The following is a 13,523-nucleotide window of genomic DNA, read 5'->3' as shown; positions in this document are numbered from 1 at the left end:
TTAGTGCGAATTGTAAGCACACGACTCATACATATGGTGGTCACAGTATGCTAAAGGCACAATTTCTGTATTTTACTCTGTAATCCAGATTGAGCCATCCACGTATCCAGGCAGTGTCTCCTTCGATCTTCAGAAGCCGCAGACAGGTAGGTGATGAAGGCTGCAGCAAGCAGAGCCCTGAGAGGAAGTGTGTCCAACTCATTCTGTATCTCAGACATCTGAAACAAAAACGAACAAGACAGAGAAGATTGCTGAGCAGACGGAGGAGCAGGTTAATAAAGTATGAAACACAGGCACAATTGGGATTTGAGAGAAATAAGAGGAAAGATTGTAAAGAAAGGTGAGAATGAAAGGAGATAATGAGCAAAGCAGGACAGTTAAATGACAGCAACACACTTCTGTTTTGATCAGGATTCCTTTAGAGTACTTTGGTGGTATGCCAAATGATAGCGGAGGATAAAATTAGGCTAATTGAGTACAGGTCTCCTTTCTTTGGAAAAAAGTTAAATGGCTTAAACAAATTAACATATACTGTAGCTAGTGATGAGTGTGCAAAAAAAGTGCCGATGTGCATATGTTTAAGCGAGACTGTATAGAAATACGTGCTCAGAAAGTTAAGTTGCTGCCTTGAAAAAGGCCATGAGAGTATGGGAGTGTGGGTGTGAGTGAGTGAGTGTGTCAGCCTGAGATTGAGTGTTTTAATTAAGGCGCAGACAGATGCTGTTGAGAGGAGTAAAAACAGCCAGAGGGGACCCAAGGCAGCGGGATCCATTCCTCTATGTCTCTCTCTCACGCACACTCACACTGACGGCTCCTGTTGCTTCTTACATTGTAAACGAGCCCCTTTTGGAGTACATTTGTAAACCCCCCCACAGCGGTGCGCATGTCAGCACACCCATGCATCAAGCTACCTGTGCATTCCAACGTGTGTGTTCTCCGTCCAGCTGTGATATGAGCTGCTGGGCTGCAGTGATCGTGTCCTGAGCTTTAGTCACCTCAGCCTCCAGCTTTGCAGCCTCGGCAGTGTGACGCTGAAACCTGAAGAGTGAAGATTGTGTGGAGAAGATGATGTGTGGAAGGATTTTTGTGGCTAAAACAATACGTTTAGAGCTGAATCATCTTAGTAGTTTTATACATTATTTATTTATTATTTAATTTGCTTGAACCCTTGTGCAAAGCAAAGTTATTTTCAGTTTCTATACTGACCTTTTTTTATTTAGAAAACAGACAGAAATTGAGACTCATTCATATTATGTAACAATATTCAGGAGGATTATCTGGTCTTATAAGACCAGATAATAACACAGGCTGAGAGTGTTAAAATATCCAGTGGCTTGCACTGGAACGTTTAGACATTTTGTAATTTACCAATTACACGACTAAACAGTAGATAATTATGAAACACAAGAAAATAAGAACAGAAAATAGGTCTAAGAAAAGAGGGATAGTATGGACAAATCTCAGAAACATGACAGAAAAAAATGCTTTTCCACCCTGATCCATAACTAACACTTTTGATGAACCCGGAAATAATATTATTATGTAAACTGAAACTATATGAGGCTAAAGAAGGACAGATTAATTCCAACAGATAACCAGAGGATGTGTTCTGGGACTGGATGTGTTTATGTGCAAGACTGCTTTTAGGAAAAATAGAAATTGATAAAAGACAGTCTGCTATAAAAATGCTTTTCTCGACAAAATGCAATATCTGTGGTACTAACAATGACAGGTGTATGCAAAAAAAGAGCATTGATAGAGAGGCTTTTATCTGAATTTCAAACAAACATTGTCTTTTCCAAGGAAGGGCTAATGTAATTTCACCAGCTTAACTTGTTTTGTAACACTCAAAGCAACACAGATTCAAAGAGACGTAGGATGTGCACTATCTGCATTTCAAGATCGTTTTTCACTAAGTTATTGATATCAGCAATTTGACTCACTTCCCACAGCGGCATTTTGTTAGGGATATATATATATATATATATATATATATATATATATATATATATATATATATATATATTTTGTTAGGGATATATATATATATATATATTTATTTTGTTAGGGATATATATATATATATATATATATATATATATATATATAAACTCATCCATGTTCTTTTCATGCTGGGACTCTTGTACTAAAAGCAAGAAACCTTTGGCTAGACTCAGACTACTTAGGCAAAATAGGTAACCATAAGTCCCACAAGATAAACAAAAATAAAAGAATTAACAGATAATAAAAATTGATGGAAGACAAGGGAGGGCATACTTCTCTTTCAACTTGTTGACTTTAGCTCCAACATTGTTGAGCTGGTCCTCTAGGTTATTCTTCCTACTTTCTGTTTTTTTAAGGTTTCTGTTCAGATAGACAAACACACACAAACACACATAAAATTGTTTCTCATACATTTGTCTTTCTTAGGATTGACAGAGGCTATACATTCTGTTTGTGTATAACATAATATTTTCAAGCAGGTGCTTGATTAAATTAAAATTATATCAGGTGTTTTTTTGAGGCGTGTTTGTCTCTTACTCCAGAAGTCCAGCTTGTTCTCTTTCCAATGGCTCGATTCTCTCCAATACAAAGGAGTATTGGACATTTGCTTTGACCCAGGCAGCCAGAGGAGCAGCTGCTGCACTCGCACGCTTTGCATTCTGAGAGCAAAAACAGCACCTACTGTCAGAAACAACTCAGACACAGCAGTCACAATGTCACCTCCAAGCCCCAGAAACAGAACAGCATCAAGAGAATACTAACATCTACCAAAAACACATTTATATCTCATTCGGCTGCAACCACGGCTGTCTGACCTTAGGGTCGAAAGAAGCCTTGTTCCTGTTGAGGAGCTCTTCCACACTCTGGCGGATCTCTGCGGTGATGTTTCGAGCATCAAACGTAGCAATATCCTCCCTCACACCACGCTTAGCCAGAAAGCTGCAGAAAACAACAGAGTTAAAGAGAAGCAAGAGAGAGCACTCTGGTATCAGAGAAGTCAGTAAGGAGTTGAAAAGTTACCTTTTCATGCTGACCCAGGTGGTATCAAAGACGCCCATAAGTCTCAGTACTCCCTCAAGGATGTCTCTGATGACATCAGGGGGCATGCGGAGAGAGCGGATCTCAGACAGAGCTTCAGGCTTGATGTTTCCAACTGCACGCTTGGCTTCATCTACCAAAGGCTGCAGGGCAGCATGGTTAAGTGAGCGATAATGCAGATGAGATTGCTAGTATTGAAAATGTAAGGCATGCTTTTCTAGTAATGGGCAAGGCAGTCAAGCCAAGAACTTACTTGAACTTCCTTCAACTCATCATCTATTTTGGCTTTTCTCTCTTCAATCTTGGACATTTCCTGAGCCATTTTCTCTTTGATTTTTTCCATTTCTGTCTTCTGGTCACTGGCATTCTGGATTGTTAAAAAAAAAGAACTTGCTCTAAATTAAAATGATACACTTCAATAACATAAAGTAGAGTACAAAACAAACTAAAAAATAGCAAGGTGCTTGAGAAAAAAGGGGATATTTAATATTTTGATATTCAACTTATTACTGATGCAGTTCTTGTGAAGGTTTACAGTCATTCAGCAAAGGCTTATTATTCAAAATTTTTTATTTGAATTACAAAAGCAAAAATTGAGTGCTCATTGCTCAAGTTTGAATTTATTCAAACTCAGATTAGTTAATATCAAATTAACTAATCAGATTAGTTAATATCATATTAGTTAATATCATATTAGCTAATCTGATATTAGTTAATCTAATTGAATATTAGATTAACTAATATCAGATTAACAGTCCCTTGAGATGCACCTCAAATTCACAATCTGAAGCAAAAACGTTTCTGTGATAATCCTAGCTTATTAAACACTCTTCTTGGCAGAATTGCTAGAATTAAAATTAAAATAGTTGGTCATCTGAAAATGCCCAAAGTTTAGATGCCATGCTGAGTATTGAGTGAATGGAAAATTTTTATTTTTATGTCATACAAGCCTTTCTCATGGATCCAGTTTTGGGATTACCAAAGACAGAAATTGCAAGTCAGGATGAAAAGGGAAATTAAATTTTTTGAGATCTATTAATAATGACATATGCCTTTATACTAGGACTGGACAAGAAATAGTCACTCAACCTCTTACGGCCAGCTAAGCATGGTGACTGGCATCAACTAATTCACTCACTCTTTGGTCACCCAGCAACAACTTATTGTGTAACTTGCGCAACAACAGTTTAAGGTTTTGCCACTGTGCCTCATAGCTGCTTAAAATAAATAATGACATAGAGTAAAAACTGTGGATATAACAGAAAAGGATGTTTGGCAGCCTTTCAGATATTTACAACAACAAAAATGCATCAATAATTATTGATATTGACTGAAATTAAATGCTTATATTGTGATACACTTTTCAGCCATATAATCCAGCCACACTTGATCCGATGCAAAACTCTTAATTTATTGAACTCTTCTAAAGTCAAAAGGTGACTAATATACGACTTTTACGCCTTTTACTGCATGCTGGATTGAATGTTTCCGTTATGATTAAGCCTCAATAGATGTGTGTTTGCAGCTTTCCTCTTGTTGTCTCAGCTCATTTTTTTTCTCTCCTGCTGTCTTGCTCTCCACAGGCAGCCTCCCTGCTACAGTCCAAGGGGACGAGTCTAGTGGTTAATTATCTCTCTGCAAACTGGTTCCACTGACATTTGTTGTTTTACTTTTTCACTTTTCTCCCTCCTTACTCCATCAAAATGAAAATGCACATTCCCCACAGAGTGAATACTGACGAATTTCAGCTTCCTTTTTATCCGTCCTTACATTCAGCTGTCTGTCCTCAAGACAGAACCCGGAAACCAAAATGGAAACAAGTATCAAGAGATGAGAAGAAACAAAACAAACAAGTGCACATATGCTCATAAGGTAAATAAAAAAGTTTTCACTACAGGAAGGCACAGCCAGGGGAAATCCAGGAAAAGTTTGGTGCGTTATGAGAAGAGGTGGGTTGCAAAAGACATGAAAGCCTGGAGGAGAATTGCCCTGCTTAGCAATGATTGCCACAAACATACATGTACACCCAAACACACCTGCATGGAGGAGGTGATTTCCTGCAGGGCAGCATCTGCCTCCTGTTGTTTGGTTTTCAGCAGCGCGCTCTGCTCGGCAGCTCGCCTCTTTAAATCATCAACCAATGCTTTGGCCTCGTTCAGCTTGGACACACCTGCCTGAAGACACAAGCTAACTTAAGATGTGATAGATGAGACACAATCAGGATTTATGCAAATTGGGAACATGTGGCATCTTACTAAAACACTCACTTGTAAATGTTTAAGATTGATGTCTTAACAAAAATCCCATTGTGCCAAAATTACATGATCCCAAATACTCTACCAAATAAAAAAAAACCATTGCATTAATATGTTTTAATCATCTACTAGGGAAGGTACTCTCCATTTGACCAAAACAACATTTTATTGCTTTAACTGTTTTGAACATCATTACTGTTTTATACTATTTTTCAGAACAAACCTGAGAAGCTGTTGTTTCTACAAAGTACTACTGGTCAAATACATACAAACAAGCTTTTCAATGTCATCACCTTTAACTGCACTGTACATAAATTCATCATTTGGTTTCCATAAATCATCAAATCCCAATAAAAACATTGAAGTATGTGTTTACAATGTGAAATATTGTAATACAAAAATATTTAAATGTATAGATGTATGAATACTTTTAGAAGGTAAAACTCCCAAGAAAGTAGATAATAGCAGAAAAAATATTTCTTAAAGAAAAGGATGTAAAGATGGGAAAACTATTTGGTGCATAATGCATGGCTGACACTTACCTGTAGATGCTGCTGTCTTGTCGTAAGCTGGTTTTGCTTCCGGCTGTGTAGTGTTGTGTACACGTGCAGGAAGGCCATATACTGGCTCGGCGTCGCACCATTTTCTTTGCATGATTCATGAACCATTAAAAACAAACGACCCAGGTCTCCTGGTTCTGACCCTGCTGATATTCAAGGATAAAAATGGTTTTAATCATAAACTTCTTTATGTTTATACTTATGCATCAACCTTGACGTGGACTCAATCAAACATCTGAAGTGTTATTTTAAAGAGTGTTTTAGTTAAATGAGAGCATAACAATAAATTAACAAAACATGGAAAAATAATATCTAGCAAGACATATGTTCAGCAATCTTTTTATTGCACGCGTGGATGCAGCTGTTACAAGCAAGTTAGCTTGAAAAACACAAATTTATTTTTGGATCATTAAGACAGCGAGGAATACATTCAGAACGTGTCAGACACATTTCTTAAAAATTAACACACATGCATTGATGAATTTATAAAAGGAAATGACACAATAATCCAGAAAATTAATAGACACACAAAAATAGAACCATGTCCTAAATCATTTAAAAATATTACATTTGTATTTTTGTCCATCCGCTCCTACCTGAGCTTTTCCTTTTGGCTGCCTTCTTTTTTTCATTCTCATCTCCTTGTTCTGTTTTCGCCAGCACTAACTCAGGAATCTAATCCAAAATAGGGAATGTTAGATTTTCATAGAAAGCAATGATGAATCTGTTCCTTTGGAGTCATAGATAAAACATGTTAGTTTCATGTGAATTTAAAACAATATCTTTTTATGAATTTTGTCACTGACTAGATTCATCGTACTGAGCAAGAATTTGAATAATTTCTGAGAAGACAAAAAGTAAACAGTAAAAACACAAAACCCTCATCCACAAGCACTGTCTATGGGAGAGGAAGTCTGACAAAGCACTGCTAATGTCAGTAGTAGCTCTACTACTTGGTTCATTTAAAGGTAATCTTAGTTCATTAGGACAGAAGATCTAGGTGAATTTATAAAGTCAGATTATGTTTTATCCAATAATTTGTCCATAAGACATGTTCCTTGTACCTAATCTTTACTGCAGTGTTTTAAAGATGCTGTTTTAATGGCTTTGAAGATACATTTACCCTTTTTTTCAGAACAAACCTCTCCATCAGACCACCTTCTAATAAGGGATGTTTGAGAAACTGGATCAGGCTTCTGGTTTGGAAATGACTTTCATTTAAATATCTGTTGTTTCTGATATATAAATCTCGTATCAAGCAAACAATTAAATTTTGTTTGTGCATTGCTTTTTAAATTTTATAGTTCAAAATTAATTATAAAAATGCATAAAAACTCAGCAGCATTAGTTGGTTCTCCTGCACTGACCTTCTTCATGCTGCTCTCTGACCATCCTTCCATCCACTGGACAGAGCACTTGCGGTAGAAAGCTGGGTTACTTTCACAGTTGATTGTGAAGTTAGAATTGGAGCAGTCCATGATCAGGACAATGTGGAGGTTCTGTTGAATTCCTGAATAACATGAATATTGGATGTTTTATCACAAACGGTACAGACAGAAACTAGCTTGGTGTCTAAGATAATTTTTTTCAGTATATATTGCTGCAGCAGAGGTGGAAAGTGAAATTGCGCAGGGAGCTTTTCAAGGGGGGTTAACTGTGACCATAATACAGCTATTGATTTGATTTTCTCACAGTAACCTTAGCATTGGTGGCACAGTACTGTATCTACAGCTCACACCGCTGCACAGCGGGGACACAGAAGACCAGAGTCAGATAAAATCAAAGACAAGAACAAGTTGTGATAGGAAATAACACGTGTAACAAAAATTGGCAGAGAAAGGAGGTTGAGTACGTGCTTCCCAGATGAGCACGTAATAAATAAATGAAATAAATAAAAAAATATGGGTATATATGGAATATTATTGTAATCATTATCCTGCACTCACTGTGAGAAAAGTAGTCGTAGAGAGGTCTGGTGAAGCCATCCTGGGATGCTGCATCCTTGAGTGATGAAAGCAAAGGCTCCAGTTCCTCTGGGGTATACAGACCTGGAACCTCACCTAGATGCAGAACCGTTTGTTTCAGATCAAAAGAGCAGAACAAGGCTTCCTATACATTTTTAATGCCAAAGTACATGACTTTACCTGACTTAAATTTACTAGGTATTTTCAATACAAGCTTAAAATTGTGAATGCAAAGAAATCAATATGATATAGTGTTTCAGCAGTGGTTGGAGTTCAAACATGAATCCCACATTTTTGTAGAGGTTTTTTTTTTTAATCACTTTTCATCGCTCATCAAACTGCAATAAATGTACAAGCCTATGCAGTGGTATTATAATTCTGCAGTTTTATGTAAAGTTTTTCCCTTTGTTTCCCTTTTTCTCAGCTTTTTAAATGTGTTGCCATAGCCATTTTTAAGATTTGTTTTTAATCTTTAATAAAAAGCATCTAAAGTTCCTTAGATGCCACAAATAGCAGTTTCAGAAAAAAAATATAATGTTGATATTTGGAGTCACATGGAAGGATCAGGCAGATTATGTAATACAAACCTGAAGACAGCAGGCTGTTTACCATCTCTAAAAAAGCTGGATGGACAAACTGATAATCCTCCAACAGGAGAACCACCTGCTGACCTTCCAGACCGGCCATTTGCATCACCTAAGTGTCATGTACACAAACATATTTGTTATATCTGATACATAAAAAAAGGTCCGTATAAATACAACAGAGGCATACAGACAAAATCTTATTTGGGTAATAATAACTTTTTTCTTTATGCTAAAACAATTGTTGTTAATTACTATGAAAAGACAAAAAAACGTTTTAAATGAATCACAAGACATTTGTAGCTATTTTGTGAGAAACTCCACAAGCATTCTGTAAAAATGTATGTAATTGTTTGACATTCATATAAAGCAGCCAAGGCAATTAGGCCTTTCTCACCATCTTAAGATCATTGCTGAAATTTTTAAGGGTATATCCACGGGAGATTTTAGGTGTGAACAAGGTGTATCCGTGCATATGTGACACCAGGCACGTGGCGGTGTGCCGACCCACTCCGCTCCTTCCTGCCAGAAGCAGAGAGCCACCAGGTCGAGTCAGGACCCGATCCACTCTGGACACAAAGTCACACACTTCCCAGAACAGTAGAAGGTCGAGCTCTTTGTTGTCACGACTGTACAGTGTAACTCCCTATTAGAAAGGAAAGCATGAACCAAACAATAAAATGAATGAAAAATGTGATGAACAACAAAAAAACCAACAAAAAACAAGCGTGTAACCCACAAGAGTAGAGTGGCAGCATATGACAACAGTGTTTATAATTAAGGCGTAAGAATGTGATTAATTGTGCATGTAAACCCATATTGATGCACAGTCAAACCGATACAGAAAATATTTAGTTTTTTTTCTTTTCATACCTTCAGTATAACCTGTTTCAAATCAGCAGAACCCAGACAACCGAGCTGTTTTCCATGAGGAGGCAGAGGCTGGCCTGGAGTCATGACAGGCCCTTCAGAGGATCCCCATGTCACATAGAAACCATCTTCAGAAAGGGAAAGAAATAGCCCAAACAATTAATAACATAGCTACACATGTTCGATTGAAATGGTGTAAGAACAACTTTTATTAAACATCCACACTGTTTTTGATTGTCTATACAGCATAGAAACTAAGGGATGGTATTCTTAATTCATTCATTCACTTGATCTATTTTTTTATTCTAGAAGGTTCAAGCAAAGTATATTTGACACCTTGCCATCTACAATCTATAGCTAATTCCTGACACCTCCAACCTGCAACATGTAGATATAAATTAGATTTTATCACCACTGGGGGGCATTCCTCTACAATCAGAGGAAAAAATACTTCACTAGTCACACAATTTGTGTGTTAGTCATGTGATTTAAAGAAACCAAACCAACTGGGAAAAAGAAAGAAATGATTAATTTGCTGCAGGTTCGCAGAATGTGGAAAGACCATTAGGAGAAAAACTGCCAGATGTAAAACTGTCAAACAAACTCTGAGGTTATACATTACAGCTATTCTTCAGGCATGAGTGGCATTTGGCAAATGTACATGATATGCACAGCTTGAAGCAAATTATCTCCAGTATAAAACATACTTCTGCTATGAATAAACATAACGGCTGATGATTTAGCTAAGTAAGAGCTGCTTCATACCACTCATGTTGTCTAGAGCAGCAGAGCCCCAGTCTCCCTGAATGATGGAGGAGAGAATGTTGTCGAAGTTGTGAATGTCTTTAGAAGAAACCAGCCGGTCTCTGAAGAGCCTCCTGCCCTCATTAGCCACCACTTCCAAGATGCTGTCTGTTAAGTTAGATTGAGCTGAAAAAGAAGAGGACACACAAATAAAGACATTTTCACACTTTGACTTACAAAAAAAGATATAGATTTGCTATGAACATTACAATTATGAACTTCTATTCCCAATTTTTAATTAAAATAAAATGAATAGAAAAGAAAAAAATACTTTACAGTTTTTTCCATAACTGTGGCTTTGCTCAATAGTATGACATTTTAACATAAGAATGAGTTACAAAGTATTAACCAACTGAGTTCCTGTGGCAGCTACTTTAGTTAAAATAGAACTCTCTCAGTCCTACAGAAAAACACAATTCATACTTGGAAATCGACATAAAAAGTTGGCGACATTATTAAAAACTAAACAAAAAATTATGGATAATTTTAAGGCCACTACTACGAGCAGATCCCTCTTTTGCTATTAAAACCTCTTTTGCTCAAAAAAGTTTGTTTTGTGATGAATCACAAAACAAACTTTTCACAGGGTGACAGAGACTCTTTGTTAGGCTCTGGCTGTTCTAGTATCTCTGAGGAGCGGACTTGGATTCTACAGATGCCTTCATATCCCATTAAATTGGTATTTGGAGTGTCTGAGGGCTATGTGTACCACATTAGGCTGTGCTGTTAGAAAATGTTCAAACCAGTTATTGAAGGGCTCCCAGCTGTCTCTTTCTCAGAGCATGATGTCACTGTAGGAAGGCCTTCTGGCAGGTGTGCGTAGGTGGGGGTGACTAGTCTGAAAAATGTTTTTTTCGTAGGTGGCAGTTTTAAATGTAATATCCATATATACAGCTAGATCTAGGTATGTTATATAGGTATGTTGTGGCGAGATGACAAGATGATTCCGTGCCTTAAATTTGCTGTCAAAAAGTCACATTGTAATGACTTAAACACCAAGGTCATAAAAGTGAATAAAAATGGTACCATGCATGTATAGAGAAACTCAGCAAAGACAAATGCACAAGGAAAATCACAGAAAAAAGAAGAGAAAGTTTATACATACCAGAAAGAAGGTAATCAGAAAGGTAGGGAAATGGGAAGAAGATGCAAAGTTAGTTGAAGAATTGATCATCATGGGAAAAGAGAATTTTGTATATCAACATTTAATTAATTAATTAATAATCAGACTATCACAGCTGGAATACATTCAACAAAGAGGAAAATGAGGACCAGAAGAAGAGAAGAAGGAAGAGAGGATCATAGAAGGAGAGCAAGACAAGTGACAGAAAGGAAATGAACAAAGACGAGAAAGAATGAAAAAAAAGGGGGTGGTAAAATTTTAGAGCATCCAAACACTAAGCCTCATGGAGATTTTTTTATGATTACATATATTGAAGCCCAACAATTTTTTTTTCCTGAAATGACTACAAGGACTTAATACTTGTCATTAAATTCTAATTTTTTTGTTTATCATAAGCTTTAGATCTAAAATGGATAAAAAGTTATTTACAGAAACAAGATCAATGGTGTATTTTCTTCTTCAAAAGAATAGAAGATTTACTTTTTTTTTTTTTTTTAAAAAGCAAAAAAAAAATTTTAACCACATTTTATTGAAAAAGTACAAAAACACATAACATGACCAGATGCTGATTTAAGTGAAATTTGACTATTGGCTGTAGTTACCTGCAGTAAGGTCATATCGCAGCAAACTGAGAACCCATTCCGTGAGGATACAAGGTGTGAACAGGTAGTGACTGTGATCGTCCACTGTAAACCTTGTTCTGACCTAATAGGGGCAGAAACAAAAACAGTATATGTTAAAACAAAACCAAGTGAACCAGACCTTGACAACAGGTAAAGAGAACTGTTCTGTACACAGCCTTTAAAATCTAATATATGGGGAATCCTCCAAGGATCAACTTCACATCAGTTGGAAGTTTTAATACATTTATGAAACATAAAAGTTACCATTTAAGCTAGTTGACATTTAAATTAGATTAACTCTGAGTGTTGTGGTATGGCTACACTCCTGCATCCATGACATGACACTAAAGCCGATTCTTTTTAGGAAAACATCAACAGGAAATCATATAACCACTATAGTTGATTCAGTTTGTACCTAAACTGAATCAGCCAGTTCCTTTGTTTTGCACTCATTGAAGAACTATTTGGTCAAAAGAGGTAATCTGCTTCCCAAAATTATCTAAAGATCCTTTAGATCTTTAGAGCTAAAGGAATATGGCTGATTCAGTTTAGTTTGTACCTAAACTGAATCAGCCATAACCATGACTATATGTTTTTCCCTGACATATAGTCAGGAAAAAACAACCCCTGAAAATGAATTCTCTCAATACCTGTTCATAGACTTGCACAAGAGATCCTGCCAGCTGGTGCGTTTTTCCTGTGCTGGCCCAGGCAGCTTGGTTCCCCAGGCTATGATGGAGAATTGGTTGAAGGTAAGCTGAGTAGATGGTCTGCAGCTGCTCTCTGTCTGGATAGCTAGACGCAGAGTAAAGTAACAGAGGAAAATAGAACAGAAAGTTCAAAATTAACTAATGAATTAGTTACTTTGAATTAACTAATCTTTGGGTCTGTGGAAGTAGTTGCACACTTACTCTATGGTGCAGATGCGTACGATTGAGGAGAAACGGGAGGTGAGTGAATGGGTGCCGACCGTACCTCCTGTTGACATGGAGGCCACCACCTGAATATTCTCAAGGCTCACCCACTCCAGGTTTTCATCATAAAACCCCTTATATGTCAAAACCTGGATCGAAATTGAAGAGTAAAAGAGGTGCTACTGTAAGATTATGTCAGACTGGCTTTACTTCACTGATGTAATTGGACAACATCATATTAGCTGATCTCCATGTTTGTGATCATCTTTACCTGTTGCAGAAAGGCTATAAGGTTACTGGTTCCCCATTTGTCTGGTTTGGGCAGATTGATATTCTTTAAGTAAAGGACTAGGTTCTCACAGTCCTTAGGTCTGAACACCCGGCCCGTGTTCGAGCTTAGCAACAGACATGTCTGGCTGAGCTTCTGGAGGATGTGGCGAGAGGAGGTCTGGGCGCTGCAGTGGACCACGGCGACTTGTGTGGAACGCAGTGAGGCAAAGGCGTAGCGCAGGAGCATGCTAGATAGTAAGTGATATACAAAGGGGACAAATAAAACACTCAAGCACTTGTGTATTGCTAGACGTGATCACATACTGCAGCAACATATCAGATCAGTTTAAATATATAGCTTACTTTTAACACAGCTCAGTATCATTTATGTTTGGATTGTGTCAGAACAGTGAGCAAGAATGAGAAGAACTACATCTGTGTTGCTTTTAATAAAAGAGTCTCTTTGGATCTTAGGACAATGTTTGTAATTGCAGACCCAAAGGGAAGGATACAT

The 13,523-nt window shown here is 37.2% G+C and overlaps 1 protein-coding gene across 8 annotated transcripts in view; it reads right to left on the bottom strand.

Annotated features, from left to right (window-relative positions):
- The window catches only part of dync2h1 (dynein cytoplasmic 2 heavy chain 1), a 102,719-nt gene that overhangs the window by 59,657 nt on the left and 29,539 nt on the right, over positions 1-13,523 (bottom strand). For 4 of the 8 annotated variants that reach the window (XM_027998920.1, XM_027998926.1, XM_027998923.1 and 1 more), the window contains exons 48-67: positions 13,011-13,257; positions 12,737-12,888; positions 12,476-12,620; positions 11,805-11,907; positions 10,041-10,205; positions 9,279-9,403; positions 8,803-9,051; positions 8,409-8,517; positions 7,804-7,917; positions 7,225-7,367; positions 6,454-6,532; positions 5,840-6,003; positions 5,079-5,216; positions 3,296-3,409; positions 3,025-3,185; positions 2,820-2,943; positions 2,542-2,663; positions 2,278-2,364; positions 912-1,038; positions 77-218 (exon numbers count right to left, since the gene is read on the bottom strand). In XM_027998920.1, the coding sequence (XP_027854721.1) occupies positions 77-218; positions 912-1,038; positions 2,278-2,364; positions 2,542-2,663; positions 2,820-2,943; positions 3,025-3,185; positions 3,296-3,409; positions 5,079-5,216; positions 5,840-6,003; positions 6,454-6,532; positions 7,225-7,367; positions 7,804-7,917; positions 8,409-8,517; positions 8,803-9,051; positions 9,279-9,403; positions 10,041-10,205; positions 11,805-11,907; positions 12,476-12,620; positions 12,737-12,888; positions 13,011-13,257 (2,810 nt within the window). The remainder of the gene's footprint in view (positions 1-76; positions 219-911; positions 1,039-2,277; positions 2,365-2,541; positions 2,664-2,819; positions 2,944-3,024; positions 3,186-3,295; positions 3,410-5,078; positions 5,217-5,839; positions 6,004-6,453; positions 6,533-7,224; positions 7,368-7,803; positions 7,918-8,408; positions 8,518-8,802; positions 9,052-9,278; positions 9,404-10,040; positions 10,206-11,804; positions 11,908-12,475; positions 12,621-12,736; positions 12,889-13,010; positions 13,258-13,523) is intronic. The other 4 variants (XM_027998924.1, XM_027998927.1, XM_027998928.1 and 1 more) reach the window with 2 other exon arrangements.

Source organism: Xiphophorus couchianus, chromosome 18 (assembly GCF_001444195.1).
Source record: "Xiphophorus couchianus chromosome 18, X_couchianus-1.0, whole genome shotgun sequence".
Classification (NCBI taxonomy): domain Eukaryota; kingdom Metazoa; phylum Chordata; class Actinopteri; order Cyprinodontiformes; family Poeciliidae; genus Xiphophorus; species Xiphophorus couchianus.
The sequence above is the reverse complement of the archived record's forward strand: the minus strand, read 5'-3'. Positions and strand labels throughout refer to the sequence as shown.